This window comes from Sceloporus occidentalis, unplaced genomic scaffold (genome assembly GCF_023333645.1).
Source record: "Sceloporus occidentalis isolate IW3139 unplaced genomic scaffold, rSceOcc1.0.p SCAF_16, whole genome shotgun sequence".
In the NCBI taxonomy this organism is placed as follows: Eukaryota; Metazoa; Chordata; class Lepidosauria; order Squamata; family Phrynosomatidae; genus Sceloporus; species Sceloporus occidentalis.
The window spans coordinates 13995918-14019376 of NW_028316996.1; the positions used below are offsets into that span (position 1 = coordinate 13995918).

Sequence of the window (23459 nt, forward strand, 5' to 3'; positions counted from 1 at the left end):
AGCAGCTAAATTTATTTTAAAAAAAGAATAACATGTACATTTTCTTAGTAAAAATATTCAGCAGATTTGTTTTCAAATGAATTAAGATCAACCACCGCTAAATAATAAAGAAGTTAAGCTGGATTCCTTCACTATATACTGTATATCTCAACTAGCAAAATGTTTCAGATGCCATGACATGATTCTGGATCTAAATGTAAGGACTGTGGATCTCTTTGTTTTATAAATATGAAAGAAAATCAAATGTTCTCTTTGTTATATCATCAAAATGACTACATAGTCTTATCTCCTACTCTAGGGTATGCAGGGTTTGGAGCGTAGCACAGTGAGACACCAGACGTGCAATAGAGGCAAAAGGGCAATATAAGGAATATCAGCAAGGTTTATTCCACTGAGTAGTAAAAGGCATAAACGGTACCGTGTAGCAATCCTGAGGTCAATGGTAGGAGAAGAATATCAAAGTCCATAAACAAGCCGAGGTCAAAAGTCCAGTAAATCCAAAAGGGGTATCAGCAAATAGGTATCAGCAAGCAGGTATCAGAAAACAGGTATGTAGGGACTTGAAAAATCAAGTAATGAGGCATAGGTGCTGTGGGTTTAAATAGCCCTGTAGGAACCAGCTCCTTCCCAATAACAGAGACCCATCCCTCCTCGATATGGCCAATAGAGTAGTGATTGTCAATCACTACTCATCCCACCCCTAGCCAGGACCTTTTCATCATTGGAGGCGCAGGCCACGCCTCCCCGCCATCACTCCGCGTGTGGCGTTCCTCCTGTGCGGCATTCGCCGCACTGGAGTCCGGGGATGCAGCCTACCGTAGGCCGCAGTGGGCCGCGACCACGTGCCTCGCGGTCGCGTACAATGGAGCCGCGTAGTATGCGGACGAAGTCCCAGGCGTCCCTTGACTGCGCCATCGGACGGAGACCTCTGCTGCCGCCGGGGGATTGAGGTTAGACCCTGACACCTACTCACTATTTGCTATTTAGGGGAAGCAGTATGGTTCAAATCTATCTAATATGTTCTTATTTTACCTGCAACTAAGAATTTGTTTAAACCAAGTCACCATAGACTGTTATCGATTCGACTTAAGAAAAAGGCATCCCCCCATGGACTCATCAAGAGGGTGGGAGTGTGAATGATAACCTGTGTTGGGCCAGTCAGTAGTACGTGGGGTCATTGGCTAAGGGGGTGCAATTAAGGTTTATTGAGGAGCAAATTGCCTATTGCTTTCCTGTTCCAGCACAGAGTTCAGCAACTTCTTCTGGCCTCTCTTCTTTGTGCCTCTTTTGCGTTTGTGCCTCTTTTGGTTTTTGTCACAGCGGGATGTTCCCTGACAGCACTCCAGGGTGGTGAGAACAGCAAGGTCTATCAAGAAGATAAAGGAGTCAAGTGGAGGCTGATGGCACCTTGGGATGGGAGCTCGTGGCTAGGAAAAACAGTGGGCAGTAATATGGTAGAGTGTGTAGTTGTGTGGTTCTTGCTACTTGTGTTGAATGTTGGGTTATTTTATTATTATTATTTTATTATTGTTATCTTTTATTTATATAGCACAAACAATTTACGCAGAGCTTAATACAGTACAAATATTCAAGGGGTATGACGAGTCAAGAATTGACAGACTAAGACAAACCGATACATTAGGTGGAGAGAGCCCTGCTCGCATGCTTGCAATCTTGAGGGAATGGGGTGACAAACATAAGGCACAGAGAAAGGTTGAGAGGTAGTGTGGTGGTTTTATCAGTGACAAGAAAGTCCTAGCATATAGGCCTAAACAGTCAAGAGTTTCCTGTGTCTTTTTTAAAAATGTGTTTTTCATTTTAACTCTGTGAGGAAATTACTCAATATAATGTCTAATTGTGCAACATAAATAATGTTCTTTTCTGCTTGGGAAAAGATGTTTAAATATTTTACAAAATAAAATTTAAAAAACGATATATATATAATATTGATGTTGCTATGTGATATTTTGGTGGTCTTTTCAAATTCATGGATTACTGTACATCCGGAATTGTTATTTGTTACTTCCTATTATGTTTGTGCATTGTGACTGCAATTACAAGCTCTACAGAGGTTGTCTTTTTGGTAACTGATGTTTCCATGTTTCACTGGGCACCGTAGAGATAAAACCAATGGCATGAAATGGACTTATACAGGTAAATGGTCTCATGACTTAGCTCACTACAACACAACTGTGAAATGTCATCTTGTCTTCAGATTTTATGAGAACATTTCACGTGTGACATTTATATTCTGTTGCACTTGAAACTGCAATTTAAAAACTTCAACTTACTCTCATTAATCTATTCACCAAATTTAGACAGCCACATATTCATTTCACTGAGCAAACATTGTAAAAAAGATTACAAATGTTACAGGTATTGCTGTGTACTATATTTTTATGTAGTAAATATTTTTTTTAAAAAGTTTGCAAAAATACCATGTTTGATACTGGAGGTAGAAACTCTGATCTAGGTTAAAATAAATCTCAGTGAGAACATGGTTCTAACTAGGAGAAAACAACATTCATAACCACTTGGAGTACACCCTTTTTGAATTATATGGTTTATCTGTTCCTTAGCAGTTGTAAAAATTAGGTAAATACAACCTCAGATGAACAACAACATATAACATTTTACACAGTCTCATGATTTATTCCTTACATTGAGTAATGAAAATAAAAGATGAACTTTAAATTGAACATTACTGAAAAAGGGAAACATTTGTTTCAAATTGCTTAGTATTTTCCACTATTCATGACATCCTTATGATGTCCTATGCATGTATAGTACTATAACGGAGAATAATTAATTTCTGTTTGTTTCACTTAGTGATGTCTAAATTGAGTGAGAGAAACCGAAATGTATTGTGTTATGTTTTCCGCTTAATCATGCTCTCTCACACTGTCTCATACTCAGTCACGCTCTTACTTACTCTCTCATTCTTTCTCTCACTCTGTCCTTCTCTGCCGCTCTGCTTCTTCTCTTGCCTCTTCTTTTGTCTTCGTTAGTTTCTCCCGGTATCAGCTCTATTAATCAGGCCTTCTGGAGCATTTCCGCCAAAGGGTGGAGCCTATAAGAACACCCTTATCCCCGATTGGAAGAATGGGGGAGACTGTCCTCCTGGGGTGCGCTGTGGATTAGCCCTTGTGCAGAAGTACTCCCAGAGGCCAGAGTATTGCAAACAGATTCACGGAAAAAGAGAAGTGTTTCTGCACCTTTCTTTCTCCGCAAATCCGTCTGTGTTATGTATGTAACGGAAGTAATATATATATATATATATATATATATATATATATATATAATAGAAAACATATCATATTTATATCATATTTTACAGAAAGTAATAGAGTAACCTTCATGTAGAAGTAGTACAAGCAAACATTGTAAAGTGATTCAAGAAAGCTAGTCCTAAGGAATAAAGAAGTTAATAGCATTTCTATAATGGCAGACTTGATGAGCCATTGGATTATTTTCTGCTCTCACAATCTAGGTTTCATTCTGACCACTAAGAATTTAAAGCCCTTTGTTGAGTTGCTTATTGTTCTTATCTTAAGGAATTCTTCTATATCAAAAGCATTAGGGAAGGCACAAAACAGCCTTCATGAGTAAAGGTACATTTTAAATAATCAGTTAACATACTGTCCTCTTTTAACATTAGCACAACAAACAGATTTTAGCACACATAAAAGGTAATGTATTCAAGTATTGCAACTCTAAGCACCTGAAAGAAGTTAATCCCACTAAATCTTCTATAGGCTGCAGGCCTCTGCAAATCCTAATTCTAAATATCCCATCTCTTTTTCATGTGTTACTAATCTTAACCCTTGGAGCATGTGCAAGGCAAGTGAGAGTTTTATAACAACAATTAGAATCTAACAATTGTTATATATAACAGTAGGGAGGAAATGGGGATATACACTGTTTTTCATTAGCAAGATAAAAAAATTAAATTCTATTAACCTTATAATATTATTATACTAGCAGGGAATTGCAATACACTGTATGTACACTAAAGCTAACAAAGGAGTAGGTTACAGCAGTACCTAGCATCACTATAAGTAAAGTATATATAATTACGGTATATTGGCTAAATTGTATGTGACTCAATGTATTTTGTCTTAGTTGGCCCCATGAAAGGTATCACCACTAACTAGGGTTGTCATATCGGACATTTTTCCAGGAAAGACTGAGGAATTTCAATATGTATAGCTTGAAGGAAAGAACAGAGAGTGGAGATTTGTTGGAAACATTTAAATCCTTAGGGTTTAACATTGTAAGGAACGAAGTCTACTTCAGAGGTTAGAACATGCATGGGGCAGGCATAAACTTATCTATTTAGACAGAGTGGGGGACTGGCAAGTGGCAAATGAAGATCAACATACACAAGTGTAAAGTTATGCATCATGGGATAAATACCAATACCAATGCATCATATACTTTGGAAAAAACTACTAAGGAGAAGGATATTTTTTTGAAAAGCAGAAGATATAATATAACATAATATTTTAGAACTTCTTGATCCAAGGAGAAACGTGATTGGCTTTCGACCCTTATCATAATATGGGCAATATAGATTATCTGCCACTAATACAACTCTCACATCCATCTTTTTCCATACATTGAATAAGGGACTGTTCGTGGCATCTTTAGAGTTAAAATGTGTTTAATGTCTGCTAATGGATGAATATGTGGCCACGGTGTGTGTCAGTAGCAAATCGCAGTCTTCCAATACATAAATTAAACAAACATTACATTATACACAGAACACATAATACAAGCTAGTGTATTTAACTTATTTTACCACCATAAACCTTATTGTAGTCTGACAATTCTGGTTCTTACACACAGCTTTTGAGCATGGTGCAGATGTCCAAAATAAACACATTTCTTAAGTGACCTTATATTTATGAAATCAAGTGGAGATATGTTATTTGCAGACAGAAGACAAAAATACCATTATAAAGTATTTAGTGTCTCTTGTGATTGTTGCTTGTTTTTTTACATAAGTTACCTGCTTCAAGAATCTGAACAATAGAATATGCAAATTGCTTTTCAGACTGTTTTGCATTCATGCTTTTTCTTAAGTTTAGATGTTTAAAATACAAAAAACAAAATACTGTCTGCGCTTCTCACCCTAATAAAGTTGGCAACAAATATATAAACATAATATAAATGAGAGGTTTTGGTTATATGAATTGGCCAAAGCATAATTAAGCTCACCCGCCACGTCAAGGCACACTCTCAATAGGGTGAGAACCTACTCTCACCTCCTACATAGTGGGCACACAAAGCAGTTTATACTGCTACCAAAACCAAATTAATGTGTTGGGGGAGGTGCAATTAAACCTCCTCCCATTTAACCCCTGGACAGCAAGCTGCAACCAGACTAATGAGGAGCCAACAACCTCAAATATGTGCAAACAGGGGAAAAAAAAATGTCGGTGCGCTAAGCTAGTCTCAGGCTCAAATAATACAAATGTATAATATGAGGCCTACCAAACAGTGTGAGCATGCTGCAAATACAGTGTGTTGGCTGTACAATGTATACAAAAAACAAAATACTGTCTGCGCTTCTCACCCTAATAAAGTTGGCTCCTCATTAGTCTGGTTGCAGCTTGCTGTCCAGGGGTTAAATGGGAGGAGGTTTAATTGCACCTCCCCCAACACATTAATTTGGTTTTGGTAGCAGTATAAACTGCTTTGTGTGCCCACTATGTAGGAGGTGAGAGTAGGTTCTCACCCTATTGAGAGTGTGCCTTGACGTGGCGGGTGAGCTTAATTATGCTTTGGCCAATTCATATAACCAAAACCTCTCATTTATATTATGTTTGTTGCCAACTTTATTAGGGTGAGAAGCGCAGACAGTATGATGTTTAAAATACCCATAACCTTTACATATGCCTTATATATGTACAGCTATGAATTTATAATCCAATATTCTCTATCAAGAGTATACAATATGTAGCTATGTATAGTACTGTAAAACCTTTCATCCATCTGAATGACAGCCTGTTTTATGATCATTGTAGCTGATACAAATTCACCCATTTCAAAGAAATTCCTTTCAGTGGGATAGACAGACGCTTATGAAAGGGTCCATTTCATATATAAAATGTTTTCTGGAAACTATCTCCATTATTTTTTTTTTCTTTAGGTATCACATTTGTACTGGCAGTAAGGCAACTTGCAATATATGTTAAACATGGTTTTGTTACTTGTAGAGCAGCAGAAAAATATTTGCTAGGTTGTCCTTATTTCCAGTGTTGCCCAATTTAATGTACAAGTGGTGGGAATTACCAAAATTTTGTGTCACCTTTCATAGCTGAACTTCAGACACTAAGGGCAATACTGGCCTGAACATCTCTGTCACATGCACCATACACCAACCCAGAGTACAGTCACAAATTAAAATGTTATTTTTGCAACAATATGTGGCCTGCGTAAGAGTGTTGATGTGATTTTCAGTATTATTATATTTATTATTTGTTTTATATGTTGTGCAGCTCTGTACAGTGGTTAAACAGGGCATAAGAGGTAGTGCATAACATAACAATCTCACTTTTAGAATCAAAAGGTAAGGAGGGATCTGCTTAAACAAGCCTACACTCTAGAAGGGGTTAGGGTATATAACACAAGAGGAAAAAGTGCCACTCTTAGGGATTGACCAGCCTTTCTAGTATAAGCATGGAGAGGGACTAGAAAAGGCAAGATAAAGGAAAATAGGAGGAAGAGTGTTCATATGTACATTCGTACGACCCCCTAAGGAAGTGGATTTTAAGGGATTTTCTGAAAGACAGAGGGAAAGGCAGATAAACCAGGGAAGGGCATTCCAGAGGATAGTGGAGGCCCTTAAGAAATCTTTCAAGTGTGCATGAGAACTAGAAATCAGAGCAGAGGATAAGGTGAGCCACTGTGAAAAGCTTTGAAAGTAAGAGTCTGGATTTTGAAAATAATTCTGAAATGTACAGGCAGCCATGGAAGAGAGTGACAGAATGGAGCTGTAATAGTATAGTGATGGGTGAGGACATCTGAAAGCAGCATTCTACGACAGCAGCTATGATAAAGTTACAATAATGAAGGAGGGCATGAATAAGAACCTTTGTAGCAGCTTGTGTTAGGAAGGGATGAATCCAGGGAATAGTATTTGGATGGAGAAGGCAGTTTTTTATTAATTAATGTGAGGGGTGAGTGAAAAGTCAGAGTCAAGGGTGACACGAAGGCAGCGAGCACATGGGGACTGGGTGATGATTGCACCATTGACATTGAAGGAAACTGTTGAAGGAATGTTAGCATTGGAGGAAGGGAAGATAAGAAGTTTTGGATTGATTGAATTTTAGGAATTGTCCAATATTCTACTGAGGATAACAACAAGAGGATTGTAGGCATAGTGCATGGAGAATTAAGTAAATGTAAGTGGAAGAGAAATGATAGGGGAGAATAAAGAAAGTGGAAATTCATGGACAAACTGGAATGGCAGCAGTTTAAGGGGTGCTCCTAAGTTCTTCTTTATCCTTACTTATAAACTCTTTTCTGAACTCCGTGTTGATGCTTTGGTGGATTGCACTAATTCTCCTTTAATGAAATATAATTCGTTGTATATATTTTTTTATTTAGTTCATTATTTAATTGCAATATGTCTTTGAGATAGATATTTAAATGCATTTTCAAGTAAATGGGAATGAATATGCATATGTGGCACTGGTTATCTGACTGTCTATATATCATCAATGTATATAACTCTCCCAACCTTTTAAATATACTGTTGTTATAGCAATGCTTGTATTTGTTCCAAATGTTGGATTGTTAAATTACCACCCATCTTCAATATAAAATCAATATTATAACCCCTTAGTTTTTATAAGTGCATATTTTACACTGTGGGAGGTGGGTAGATATGACACGTTAATGTAAAAGCAGAACATTTGATATACATTGTTAGACATGTCCTTTGGTCAACTGCTGTATATTTTATTTATATTTGTAGTTCCTAGTACTTAGAGTTTTTAGATGATTGTAACATATGTTTTTTTTATTTCAACAGCGCAAGTAGAAGAAAGTACAACAGCTGGTAAGTTACACTATAAAGTAATGTACTGTGCCATTAATGTATGTACTATATACTATTGCTGAGAGTATTGAATGTCCTGTACGAGGGAGAAAGTCTGACAGAACGAGGAAGGGAATTCCAGAGAATGGGCACAGCACAGGCAATCCTCAATGCGGGAGTGGGAAGAAGTAATGATGGTAGAAAAGAGATGCGGGTTGCTAGAGATATGATATATATGATATATGGTGTTTAGGGGTGTTTTTGGACAGGAGGACTGAGATATTGAGGGGTGTGAAGTTGTTAAAGACTCTGTAGGTCAAGGTCAGAAGTTTGAATTTGATTCTGGAGGGTATAGGAACTAAGGGAGTGATTGGTGCAGTGGAGCAGCAGATGAGGAATGGTGACAGAGAAAGAATAATCTAGCAGCAGAGTTGATACTAGAGTGGTGAAAGGTGGGAGAGGGGGAGACCAGTTAGTAGGGAGTTGCAATAATCCATATTGGATATCATAAAGGAGTGAAATAGTATTTTAATTGTTTCAGTTGTGAGGAATGGCAACATTTAGGAGATGTTTTTCAGGGGAAGTTGGCAGGATTTGGTGATGGATACAGAAGAGAGCTGATTCAAATGTGACACCCAGGCAGTGAACTTGGTCAGTTAGTTGGCTGGTGGAGTTGTAAACAGTGATAGAGATGTCAGGAGTTGTGGACAGAAGGGATGTCAGGATAACAATAAGCTCAGTCTTTGCGATGTTGAGCTTCAGGTAATGTGACACCATCCATGATTAGGGTGTCATCTGCGTTCCCAGATATAATAGCATTCCACTGAATGTTTCTCAGCTGCTTGAATATAAGTGACTTAATTCATAATATCTTAACCTCCTGACAACTAATGAGTTCAGCAAGGAGCTTTCTTACAACTAATATTTAGTCACTGAAATAAAATCATTGTGATGGACCGTTAAAAGATATAGTATTAGGACACGCTTAGGGTCAGCTCATTAAGGAAGTAACAAGGCATGACATTGGCACTTATATATATTTTCCTTATTCTACCCTGGGGACCGTTAACCTGCCCCAATTGTGGTTTTGTTTAAGATCCTTAATCTTGGAATTTCAAAGTATTATTTTAGCCTTGTTCCCCTGAAAATTAGCATTTGCTGACTTTGCATTAATGAATCAAGTGTAACTTTATTAAGGTGAAGCCAATGCAAAGCTGTCTCAATAATGTTAAAATAAATCAAGTCTGTCCGAGCAGATGTGTCTAATGCTAGGCTTTAGACCCCTGGCAGTGCTGGTTTCAAGGCAGAGAAGGTGAATCAATCAATGCCATAGCATGCGTAAGTGCAGATATCTCAGCATCATGCAGTGGTTTTTTGTCCATTGTAGAACAACCCTAAAAAATAGTAATTCTGTAGAACCGAATGAAAAGATGAGACCTCTTGAATAGTATTATACTTAATATATTTTACTATGTACTGCAGGCACCTTAATTGGGGATAGAAAATGTAAATGATTTTGATTAAATCCTATGCACATTAGTCATCAGAATGTATTCTCTATTGTATATGTGGGTCCAGGGGTGGCGCTGCCATATATATATATATATATATATATATATATATATATATATTAAGTAGAAAATAGTTTTTCCCGATATCAAATTTGCGACCATAAATAAACAAGGAACCTTAAAAAAAATACTTGATTCCCCAAAAAATGAACCCCTGTTTTGCACTACTGGATTTCCTCTTTTAGGTATTTCCAATAACATAGTCCATATGAAGTGTATTAATTATACCATATATTGCACTGTACCTAATTGGTGCTCTCTGTTAAATTAACACTATGATAGCATTTGAATATTAGCAGTAAACTGGGTCCATTCCCCAAGGCTTAAATAATGATCTTAATATTAGGTATTGTAAGGTTTTTACCATACTTTAAGATACTTTACCATACTTTACTTTTACTTTACCTTAGGGAATTTTGTGTGTATTTTCTGTACAAAATGTGTGTAAACCACAGCTGTGTTGATTTCCTTCTCAACAACCTTTCAAATTGTTATTTACTATACCACATAGAGTTATCTGAAGGTTTTGTTCAGATCTGATTTTGCAAACCCTTCAGTATTAGCCAGTGCTTTTCATTCAAGGAACAGAACAGATGTCAGAGCAGTAAAGTATGTTGTGGGCTACTGTCCAAATTAGCATATCCTTCCACGAGCTGAAAATGGAGATAACTATGTGATCCATTCAACTTTGAGTGGCTGAGCTATCTAATTTCAGAGACAGCATGTAATTAATGTACTTACAGTATGAAGAGTATAGAAATATCGTGAGTTTTCTTATATTTGATGAGCGTTTGCATTCAGGATTAGCAATAGGTAGCTTTTTAGTTCATTTTAGGAAAAACATGCAGTCGATAATAACTATAATTTCCAAAGCTACAAGAGGTATCGTTTTCATGCAAATTTTTTCTGAGGAGGAATTTCAGAAACAAGTAAGAAATACTTAAAACTTTAGGAAAATATATTTGTATTTACGAACTACAGTACTTGATCTCACATCCACAGTTGTAATTCTTGTTTTTTTTCTGAACAACCTTAAAGTTATTAGATCCTATGAGATAAAAATTACTGATTTCATTTTTGTCTAATCTGTTATGGGAAAAGTATATAGACAATGTCAATATTAATTTTCTAAATTTCTGGATTTCTGTTAAAATCTGAATATAAAATTGAGTGTCTGAACTACGGCGTAGAAAGTACCCTAAGCATTGCGACTTTTAAACAATCCACATAGTTTTTATATAACAAAAACCACTGAATTAGCGAACAGAAGAGATACAAACTTAACCTGATATAGTCATATGAACTGCTGTCCATGCAGTCTGTTTACTTTCTCAAAAGCTTGACTTGTCTCATTCAGCTTCTTACCAGTAAAGGTAGGTTGTTGAATCCTGTTGACTACCTGCTTTATTGCATAGTTCCTCATGTCTTCTATGTTTCATTTTATGGAACTTGAAATAATATTTAACTAAAGTGCTTCATGGTAAGGACTAGCACCAGCTGTGGTGTTTCCATTATGTCTCTTTGTAATGGAAACATTCTCCATAGCCAGCCACGGGTAGAAGATGGGGAAGAATGAGTACAGTCATAAAACTGCATATGTTGGTTAACAGATTAATATGATTTATGGATCTATCTTTTAAATTCTTACTGCAATACTGTCATTTTCATTTATACTTTAGAACATAAAAACTAAAAAAAAATAACACTTTTTTTTCTGTAAATTGACTCTTTTGTGCTTTGTAAAAGAATTTGCCTCTGTATCCAAGCACTAGTTTCATAAACCAGGTCTTCTCTTGTCTTATACAAAAAAGTGAAAGCATCGTTACACTGAAAAAGAGTGAATATATTATGGTGTGTCAGGGAAAGGTAATTCAAATATGCTAATGCATTCCAGAAAAACATCATTTATCACTACTAAATGCCCTTGTGCTGTATTTAAACATTGAACTTGTATATAACAAATAGGAATTGACTTATTTATCAAAGAGTGCTTGCAGATACCAACATAAGGAGGTACATGGCTATAAGTTAACCTGCCACGCCATTTTACTGGACGCCTAACTTTCAATAGCCTCCAAGGACTAATTTTCCTAGGCTGTCAGCAGTCCTGTTAAGTCATTAATCAGGACAGAACGGTCTACTCCTGTAGACACTGAATGAGGCATACCTTTGGAGCGTGATAATCTATAAGTCATTTATATTTGCCAAAATAAATGTTTTCATATTTCACAGAATGCAAATGGTTTCAACACCAGCAATATTATATAAAGCCAACCTTCACTCATATGACAAAGAAAATGTTTTAGTCATTCATCTAAAGGCCTATGTAATGTACTTTAATAACTGAATATTGATCCTAACACCAAACAATTAACCTTTTTTGAGCGTTATATATGTTTTTCTGAGCTAATGCATAGTTTTGTTTGTATATGTTTTCTTTTTCACAATTTGTATGCAAATGCTCATGAAGCCATACAGCTAGAGTCTATTATACTTCAGATTCACTGTTTTCCAATAGAAATTACAATTCAGACATTAGCTGCATCATATGTAAACGCTTTGCTGTGTGAGTTCAATGGGTTTTTTATTTATTGTTGCAAGTTTGGAACCTTTATTATACTACTGAGTGCCACAACCACCCTTACACTGGCACTCACCGCGGAAGTTTTTCCACCTGGAATACTACAACCAAAGGAGGAGCCCCTGGCAGCAGCAGCCCAGGATTGAGATGATCCCAACAGCAAGGAGGCCAGATAAGGTAGGTATAGGTAGTAGGAACGGAGTTGGCAGTACAAGGTGTAAGGCAGAGCGAAGTCAGGATAGCCGAGTCAGGACACAGACACAGGAAATCATACAAGCCGGGGTCCAGATCCAGAGGGGTTAGTCATACAAGCCATGGTCAAAATCCAGAGAGGTTAGTCAGGCAAGCTGAGGTCAAACTCCAGAGAGGGTAGTCAGACAAGCAAGGTTCGGCAACAGGATCAGCAAAGCAACAGTACAAAACCGGCAGGCAAAGAGATGTCAGGCAAGCAAAGGGTAAAAATAACTGGAAGCAACTTGGAACACTACTGAATGCATAGACCACAACAGGGTAACTGGCTAGAGCATTTCCAGATTTTTAAATCTGGCGCCAGAACCTAACCCCGCCCCAGGATGATGTCACCGCTGAAGCTCCAGCCGGCCGTCCAAACCACGCCTCCAGTTGCGTGGCAACGAAACGCCCCTGTCAGTGCCGCGAGGAGTAGGAAGGATCCGGGATCGGGTAAGTCTCTGTCCCCGGGGGCAGGCTCCACTGCTCCACTGCTGCGGGCAGGCTGCTGCAGCATGGTAGAATGACCCCCGGAGAAAGCCCTACACGTCCGATGCCGACGATCAGCAACCCACTCGCTGACATCGAACGCGGAAGTCCCCGACCCCGGAGCCCGGCGTTCACAGGCATCAGCCTGCCTGTGTCTGCCGGGACCCGAGGATACAGCCCGGGATCCCGATGTTCGCCGCGTACGGGCAACAACTTGCCTGTGCCGGCCGGGACCCGGGACTGTGACACTGAGGTTTTAAACTTTGGAGTTGTTTTGATGCATTCAGCTGGTTCAGCTGTGATCGACACATATGCTAACAAAATATGTAAACTGGTCTTGTTTTAAGGTCGAGATGTACAGTCTGCTGTTGGCATCTTTCTAAGCCCGTAGCACAGGTCTACATTTATATTTCATTGGACTGTAGCACCAGGACCAATGGAGCAGTTCCACTGAAAAATATATAAATAGATCTATATTTCTACCTCTATTGATATATACTGTGGCATATATACTGTATGTAAAAGGATATGTAGACAGGGCATAAGCAAATGAGAGGGCAGGCCTGGACTGATCATAGTCAAATGCCTGTAACTTCATTTTCACTGCTCCATCACATATCATGTGAAAGTGTAGCCTGCAGCTGTATGCCTGTGATTTATTGGCCATTGGCCTTAAAGTGACAGGGTCAATTTTGTCTTAATAGACTGGTACTGTCAGGACCCAATTTTTCACTGCCTGAACCATGGCTTTTTTATACCTGTGGTGTTTACATCTGCAACCACTAGTGGCCACCCTTCACCCTCTGGAGCACTCAGAACTCAGGTGTGCCTTGTTACCTGGGTTGAGCCCTAGTCCATACATCCAGCTGGGCCTTGTTATCTGGATTACCCTGCCTTTATGAACCTGCCCTGCCCTTCAGTCAGGGCCTTTGTATTGAAGTCTATGGACTTTCCTGCTGTGGCTCTGCACCTGTACTGTTCCTGCTTCCCTGCTTTGTGTCCTTCCAAGTGGACTCCCTGCTTTGTGTCCTTCCAAGTGGACTCCCTGCTTTGTGTCCTTCCAAGTGGACTCCCTGCTTTGTGTCCTTCCAAGTGGACTCCCTGCTTTGTGTCCTTCCAAGTGGACTCCCTGCTTTGTGTCCTTCCAAGTGGACTCCCTGCTTTGTGTCCTTCCAAGTGGACTCCCTGCTTTGTGTCCTTCCAAGTGGACTCCCTGCTTTGTGTCCTTCCAAGTGGACTCCCTGCTTTGTGTCCTTCCAAGCGGGCTGTGTGCCTTTTGTACCCTTCCAAGCGGGCTTTGTGCCTTTTGTACCCTTCCAAGCGGGCTGTGTGCCTTTTGTACCCTTCCAAGCGGGCTGTGTGCCTTTTGTACCCTTCCAAGCGGGCTGTGTGCCTTTTGTACCCTTCCAAGTGGGCTGTGTGCCTTTCGTACCCTTCCAAGCGGGCTGTGTGCTTTTTGTGCCCTTCCAAGCGGGCTCTCTGTCTGTCGTGCCCTTCCAAGCGGGCTCTCTGTCTGTCGTGCCCTTCCAAGCGGGCTCTCTGTCTGTCGTGCCCTTCCAAGCGGGCTCTCTGTCTGTCTTGCCCTTCCAAGCGGGCTCTCTGTCTGTCTTGCCCTTCCAAGCGGGCTCTCTGTCTGTCGTGCCCTTCTAAGCGGGCTCCCTGCCAAAAGACTTATTACCTGTATTTTATTTTGCCATACGTCCGGTTACTTGCTTAGACTATATTACCCTTATTTGCTGGTCCTGTTATATACATGAAATACACTGCATTACCTGGATTTCTGTTTGTGGTGTCTTTGTTTGCATAATCATGCACCGTGGGTTACATACTGAACCCCAAGTATCCCCTGCGCATGGGCTCCTACCTGACCTGATCACCCGAGTCCTGACAGGTACTAAGGTGAGGTATAATTGAAAGCCGGTGCTGATTGATGGACAGGGCATTGATGAAATGGTACAGCTACCACTTCTGTAATGCTGAATGTCATGTATAATTTTCCTACCTAGGAACACTCTGGGTTTGACCTGGAGTCTCTAGTAAAGCAAGGTTGAGTTATTTTTTTCCCTTTCTACAGGGAATGGAGCAACATTTGGCTGTGGCTACTCCCCACTCACCTCCTACTCTGCCCATTTAAGGTGGTCAGGGGATAGCCTTGCCACCTGTGAAGCCATTCCCCTAGCTCAGGGGAATGCAAACATATAACCAAGTAATTTTGTGAATCACTGACCAAAATATAATTAATGATTTTACATTAACAACATTGTTGTTTTTTTTAATTAACATTACAAAAATCTTTTGGTCTTTGGTGTTGCAGTGTGATCACAGTAGTCAAAAGGACTGCTTCAGGAGCATAGGACATAAATTGCTCTTCTGTCAAGCTTCTGATAAAATCTAAATCGAAATATATACGCTATAACTATAGTTAGTAGGGGTTTTGTTGTGCACGTGAGGGTGAGTCCAGTATTGCTGCAGTAATACCATAATAATATTAATAATAATAATAATAATAATACATCTTAAAGGTAAAAGGATGTACAGTAAACCCTTTGCTTGTTGTTCTGTCTATGAATGATTGTTTCCTCTTACATTACACTGTATCTCCAGAAATGGAAGTTGTTATTGTATTAAATGATATTAGGCTCCTAACCCTGTTTCACAACCACAATGTATGCACTGCTCTATGGCCGATCTGTGGCTTTTTAATGTTAGCAGATTAAACTCCAGGCGCTTTATTGTTTATCCAAAAACATAAGGAGATGGGTTTATCTATTAGTCTGAGATAAGAAAATAGAGGTAAATTAAACAAATACATACACGTAAAAAAAATCATGAAACTGTCCTTATCTGTAGTTGTTCATTGAAATGTAGCTATAGGTTGGGCTCTATCTTGTATGGTGGAATTTAGGGGTTAAGTCAGGCCCTACAATTTTGTAGCTTCTAAAGGAAGCAATTAGTGGCAAAACTAGAATGTATAACAAGCTTCTGATCAATAACCCAACAGAAATCTGATGTAAGGTTCTAGTAATTATTCGGTGCCTGTATAATTAACTCTGCACTCATCCTTTTATGTTGATTAAACATTCCTGCAAGTGGTTAAAAGTAAATTGCTAAATGTTACAAGGAAAAAAAAGAGAAAAGAACACAGAGAGAGAGAGGTAGGGAAAAGATAGCTAGGATGACAGATGAGAGAGACTAGGTCTGGCAGAGTAAAGAAGGAACATGGTTTCAAATTGACAAGAAAGATCTAAATGTGCAGAAAAATATAGTTGGTTGGGGGTGAATGGTAAAATTGAGACACATGTGGTATTAAAAAAGTGTATGGACTTTGGGACAGGACCATAAGTGAATTTAAGGTTCCTTAATTTCAGACAGTTGTGCTAATAGAGAGAAAGAAAGTACCAATATGTTAAAAAACATTATAAATAACTGTATTGTACAAACAGTTTAAGATTGGTGAAGCAGATAAAAATCTTCTTTTGTTGCAAATCTCATTCATATGAGATTTTAATTACCTAGAAATAGGACAAGCATAGCTAAGTGAAAAAGATTTTTGAGCTTCTTAAATGCCAAGCACATTTCTCACTGGGATTAACTGTTCTCAAGAAAAAACACAAAGATAAATGAAAGTAATGTTACAAACATACCCCTGGGAAAAAGATATAAAAGAAACATGTTAAAACCAATGCAGTTTAATGTAAAGGTTAGTTATGGAACCGTAAAGAAAAAAAGAAAAGGGCATTTATAATGTATTTCAAATAAATCAGTATCATTGTTTGATGAATACATACAATTTGGAAAGAAAATCTGTGTATAATGTCAATGTGCATTTTAGACCACGTTTTGAGGGTGAAGTGAATTTAATTAGTTTGTGTTACACACACCTTTGATGAATTAATACCAAATATATAGGCCACAATTTTTTTTTTTAGACTTAAAGTGGGGGTAAAAAGGTGTGGCCCATATTCAGGGTTTAGCACAGGCATGCGCAATTTTGTATGGCCCGACGCCCCACAGCGCTGCAGGAGACCTGGATCCTACTCTCCAGCAGCCGGTAGAAGTCTGCGCGATGCGCATAGACAACCTCCACTGCTGGCACTTCTGCCGGGGCTTCTATAAGTGGAGCACCGGCTTGATATAACCTTCTGGTTTCTCCACTATAGAAGCCCCGGCGGAAGTGCCGGCAGCGGAGGTTGTCTGCACGCATAGCGCGACACCAGGGAGTATGGGAGTGCATTGGTCAGATTGGCATTTCTAGGGGGCATGAAGCATATCTGGGGGGCAGAGTGGCATATCAGGGGAGCAGAGGGGCACATCTATAAGTAAGGTGCATTATGAATTAAGGGGGGACCACAAAATGGCTATTGGTTTTCCAAATTTCATTTTATATATAACATATGCTGACTAACTGCATAACTGATATCAAACATGTTAAAATACATGTATTCCTGTTTATTGGGTAAAATACTGTTTTACCATTCCACTAATGTGTATTTTTTCTTTAAAAATAATTTTTCTTTAAAATAGCTCAAAACTTTAACGGCCTATATTTGGGTGCGGCCTATATTCGAGCCAATACAGTATTTCATGAAGCACAGTGTCCACAGGGCATCTGCCTAATGATCCTGGGGCCATACAAAGCATTACAGGATTCAGCTTGCATCATTTTGAGTACTATTAATTAAATGTATTAATTTAATTAGAATTTTTTTACATGCAAGCATTGGAGGGTGAGAAATGTATAAAGGAACAGGTACAGCCTTACTTAACTCATTGACTAGGTACACTTGAGCAGCAACTTATCTTTTCACATTGTGTCAAGTACTTTTGAGTTGGACATTTAATCTCTCCTACAGAATTGGGTCGAGGACCCACAGTGTAAATTGCACTTGACATCTGCTGAGTTGATAGTTGAGACTGCTGACTAGACAAGTTGATTCATATTGAGTTTTAGGATGGATTTTTTTATACTTGAGTACAAGAGGGTTTCAGCATTTTTACTGTATATTTGTGAGACAGTAAGTTTCTCTTACTCATTTAGAGTACCCACCTGTGTCTGAACTTCTGTTTTGATGACATATAAAGGACCAACACACACCCTCACACTACACTTATTTATTTTTTTTAATGTGTGTATATATATTTGGGTTGAAGGACAGCAAAAGGGAGTCTGTGAGATTTTAATTTTAATTGGTTGCACCCCAGAAATCTTTCTTATAACTAGAGTAAAACAGCAATGATAACATAATTATATCATAGGGATTTCTTTAAATATGCTATATTTATTTACAAATTAATTTATGTATTTTTTTTTATTATTTTTAAGCCGCAAAAAATATGCCGATCATACTGATCAGGAAACAGAATCCTTTATCCCTGCTTTCCTGATCACACTATATGTGATCATGTGCAGGGAGATAATAAGTGATGATCTGAAATGCTAACAGTGCTACTGTGTAGTGATGCATTTGTCTGTCTCCAACTCATGATCAGAATGAGGAGGATGGAGGCAGAGAGCACTGACGAAAGCACTGACTTTTTTCTTCTGATCCTAAGCACACATGGGAGTCATCACTGCTTTCGGAAATACACGTCAAATATCTTTGGGAGGTTGATGAAATTCTGTTTCCACCCACCTACCCCTGAGAAGTATAGATAATATTAAGTTGAAGTTGAGTTAAAAAAAAAGTTTTATAGAATATATTTTCATAGCCTAGTGACCCCTTTGATACACATTTCATTTTTAGAGATTTCTGCAGTAAGAAATAACAATTTTACAAAATGTCTATATTTTCACAGCTGTTTTTATAATTCTGGCACTACTTTGTAGCTGAACGCACGTGGCGTGAATTTCTTGCCTTTTTCATCTCTAGTAGCCTGTAAAAATTTCTCACCTCTGCTTTTTAAATTGTTGCTGCTTGTATTTTCACATCCTTTAAATCAAATGTAATTTACAAATCCGTTACATGAACAATTTTAGATTTCAAATCAATCTGCATTGTTACAATTATGTTTTACATATTTTTAAGCGAAGGAATTGAACCAAATCAGTATTGTTACTGGGCCATTTCTACACTAATGAATCAGTTTGGCATGTTCCCAGAGTGAATCATTTCTGAAATCATCAACACGTTGTGTCCAATTTCTTACAGTTGGACACTAATTACATTTCATTTTCTGATATTTTTCTAAGATATTTGGCAAGGCCACTATGTTGTTAGTGTTTATACAGCATCTCCTATAGAGCCATGGAAAATCTTGATCATATTAGAATTAAACCATACTAAATGTGGAATAATATCCTATTAAAAAGGTGAATCCTATTGAATAATGTATTTTTATGATTAAATATTTTTGATCACATGTGACACATGTCATAGTATTCACAGGAAACAACCCAATCCAAAATATTCGATATGTCTGTAAATATCCTGTTAGTGAAACAGTAGAAGATCATTCCATTCATGCTCTAACACAGTTATGAAAAAGTAGCAAAGGTAGTGACTAATTAAAAATGATACTGTTTTCTAAAAGTAAAAGATAATTAATGACGTAAAATTTTTTTTATGATTAGTCTGCTCAGTATGCTGGCTTAGCCATAACTCACAAATCTCCAAGCAGACCTACAACATAGTATGCCAAAAAATTATTGGGGTCTGGTTTTCAACCCGTGGTTTTACTTCTCTTGGCAGTTCTCTTGGCAATAATTGTGTTTTGTTTTCAGCCACGAAAGCAAAAATACATCTTGGAATAAGAAAATATCATGACTCAGGCAGCAGCAACCGTGCCATAGCCATAAATTCATACAAACACCCTTAAAGAAATATGACTGTAGCCAAGTTGAAGTTTTATAGCTGCAGCACTGAGGCAAGCAAAGTTTTTTATTAATCATCCTAAAACATTATTGAATATATATATTCAATATTTTGACGACCCCCCAAAAATCTGAATATTAATTTAGGGAGAAAAAACTGAATATAAGACGACCCTATAGGAAAAAAGTTTTACTAGTAAATATTAATTTATGTTAACTATTTTTTCATATTTAATAAAAGCTATGATTGAGAAAAATTTTGTTTTTATTTCCTTTTATTTGCCAACCTGCCCCCCCAACTATGCACATCTGCCCCACAGCCTGCCACCCTGCCCCCAGAAATGCCTCCTATATGCCACTGTGCCCCATGATATGCCTTTTAACCCCCTATATGCCACTCTGCCTCCAGAAATGCCTTATACCCCTATATGCCCCTGGTTGTGAACTTATGATTAATTATATAGAGATGTTGTTCTAGGCAAATACTGTTGGGTTAAAATTCAACATTTTTGTGGATCATTTCTTGTTGAAAGCCCAATTTGCATTTTTTTGAATGTATGTTCCTTGCCTAATGTGCCCTTTGACTTACCTTTCATGTTTAGACGTTCCTGCAATATGAAATCATTACTTTACAAATCTATATTTTCAGAGATATTTTGATCATTCTGTCTCTGATCTGCAGCTGAACCCATGTGAAGGGAATCTTTGCTTCTTTCATCTGCGGTAGCCTGTAAAAAAATCTATCACTTTTACTTTCCTGAATTTCCCTCAGTACGAGAAATCATTCTAACATGGCTAAGCAATTAGAAAGGTGACATAAGGTGTTATAAAATTTTATGTAATAACTGTAGGATGAAATGCGTAGCAGTGGAAAAAAGAGAAACCATCAGGACATAAAGTACATTGTAGAACATTTATACTTTATTTTGATGCCAAAGTAAGGAAAGTTTTGCTTATGAACTTGTGCTCTTCAAATAAGGTACCTGATGAGTTGGGGAAAAAAAATAGGAGTATTTTCTATTCATAAATCTGACAAAAGTTAATGTAAAAAGAAATGTGATGAGTGTACATAATAAATAAGGTTGTATTACATTTTACTATGTTCTTGTATATATTTTAAACTGTGTATACTGGAATTCTCTACTTAACATGTCATTTTGGTTGTGTTTTGTCTCGTGTTGCGCAACATAAAAAGCTTTGCTAATATCGTGTGTGAGTTTATAGGCTTGATGAAGAAAAAACTTTTTGCAGAGATCAACCAGTTTGATAAAACATTTCGAGTTCACTCAATGTTATTATCATAGAAAGTTCACGTGTCTTACTTATCTGCCAAAGTGTATTCAGTGTGACAACCAGAAAAACAGGGACACAGTATACATCTCAAAATTTAGTGATACCAGATTAATAAAACAGTTTTGAAATTGAGAACTGCCTGATTCAGGAGAAATTAGTATTATATATTTTGAAACGTGTTTTTCACTTTCATATTTCCAATAGTTAGGTCTTCCTAGCAACAATTAGTTTAGGCAATGATGGCTGAGAGTAGTTATTTAGGATGGATCTAATTATTATTGAGTAAGAATCCATTCAGGTATTATAGTTACAACATTGCCTGTACCTCTGCCCTGTTATCCTTCTACTTTACATTAACTCTTCTACGCCAGCACTTTGGTATAAAACATTCTCTGGAATCCTCTATGTAGACAAATTCTTTATTCATAAACCATACAACGCTTGCCTCTCCTGCAAGATAAGAAGTGAATTCCACTTAAATTAGCCACCTCTCTTTTAATGTTTTGAAAATGGAAAATGTTCCTGTGAATAGAGCCCTATGTCATTAGCTAGTGCTAATGAAGTAATGTTTCTTTAACTCCTTAATGACAAACCCCGTACACGTACGGGCTCAAAATGTATGGGACCGCCCATTGTCCTTAAGGGGTTAATCAATAAAGTTTGCTCGAGTACCCCATCCGCCAGCAGCATTTAAAATTTAGTTTCTATGATAACATTGAGTGACATTTTAGTTTCTCCAAGACAAGCCTTAGCAGCTCCTTAGTTGGTGCACATAAGTAATCCAGACACTGACTTGATCCTCCTGTGCCCATCTGATGAGATTATAAATGATGTAGGTTGCCATTGGGGTCTTTGAGGAAAGTGTAGAAAATAACCTTTCCTGGTTAAATATTGTATATTGCACTTTGAGAAGTGTTCTTTTAATTGTTGTATGTGTGAATACTTGCTGCAGTAAGCACATGTAAACATACCTTATACCTAGAGAACTAAGGTTTCATGATTAGTTTTAATTATCAGCTAAGCAGACAATGAATTCTAATATTTGAATTACCTCATGCCCGGTGCTTCTAAAACCGGTTGATGAGTTCTGTGCACATTTCAACTTTTCCTCGTATTTGATCCTAAACTGTTCCTCTCATTGCACAATTGCACACACACACCAGGACAGGCTCTGCCACACCGACACCCAAACACACACACAACAGGACAGGATCTGCCACACTGACACCCAATCACAAACACCAGGACAGGCTTTGCCACGCTGACACCCGCATCCGGAGGGTTTCCACGGACGGTTTCACTCAGCCTGCCTGTGGCATCTTTGCCCCAAAACAGCTTGCCTGTGGCAACTTTGCCACCAAAACAGCCTGCCTGTGGCATCTTTGCCACCAAAACAGCCTGCCTGTTGCATCTTTGCCCCCCCTTACACATCCATGCTATCACACACACATATTCATTCACTCGTTCACAAATATTTTTTCACTAATTCACAGATAATCATTCACTCATTCAGATATTCATTCATACATTGATACTCATTATTTCCCTCATTCAGATACTCATTAATTCCCTCATTTAGATACTCATTTACATATACTCATTCACAAACATTCATTTACTCACTCCATCACATATAATCATTAATTCATTCTTTCATTCAATCTCATATACTCCATACAGCCTCCCTCACCCCCTTACCTGAACTGTCTGTACGCGCCGCTCGCAGACTTCGGCAGGTCTGCACAGGGGAAGTAGACGCGCAGCAGGGTCATGTGACGTACGTGGCGTATGTCACATGGTTCCGTTGGATTCCTGCGTCTCCCTGACGGTAGAAGAGACGCTGCTCGCGCGCGTCTGCCAGGTAAGTAGTGGGCCCACTGCTAGAGTTGCGGGCCCGGTCGCAGTTGCTGCGGGCTTAAGGGGCAGGTGCCCCTTTTGCCCTGCATTAAGGACGGCCGCATAGGCCCAGTCAGTCCGGTCCTGACTGGGCCTATTTTAAGGTAGGGGCCGCCCCTAAGTCAATCTGGCCCTGCCCCGGCCCGGCCCGGCCCAGTCCGGGTCTGTTTGCAAGGTTGTGTAAATGAGCATACTTTAAAAAGCTAAACAAACACCATCATAAAACATTAGAATTATTCTCTTCAAGTGCTGCCTAAAGTGCAGTCAAATATTTATAAGATCAAAATAGCTGTAATTTTCATATTAGTGAGATTAAATATCAGTATATATGTGTGTGTGGAATTTGAACACTCTGAACACACATAGTGGTTTACTCTGCTGCCTTTAAATTATGTACCGCTTACATTAGATTAGCTCTTGTAGAAAATTAGCAGATCTTACATGTTCCTTTTGGAGCTTGTCTGTTTCCACTTTTATTGCAACAAGTGTGGATGACTAAACTGCCATGTTTGTAAACCTCTTCTCTAAGGTGAAATTGATTCT

General features: G+C 38.3%; 1 protein-coding gene across 1 annotated transcript in view; it reads left to right on the forward strand.

The window, feature by feature from the left end:
• LOC149303055 (EGF-like repeat and discoidin I-like domain-containing protein 3) overlaps positions 1-23459 on the forward strand; it is a 168901-nt gene that overhangs the window by 21369 nt on the left and 124073 nt on the right. Inside the window, exon 4 of the mRNA XM_089481815.1 lies at positions 8042-8068. Within this exon, the coding sequence (XP_089337941.1) occupies positions 8042-8068 (27 nt within the window). The remainder of the gene's footprint in view (positions 1-8041; positions 8069-23459) is intronic.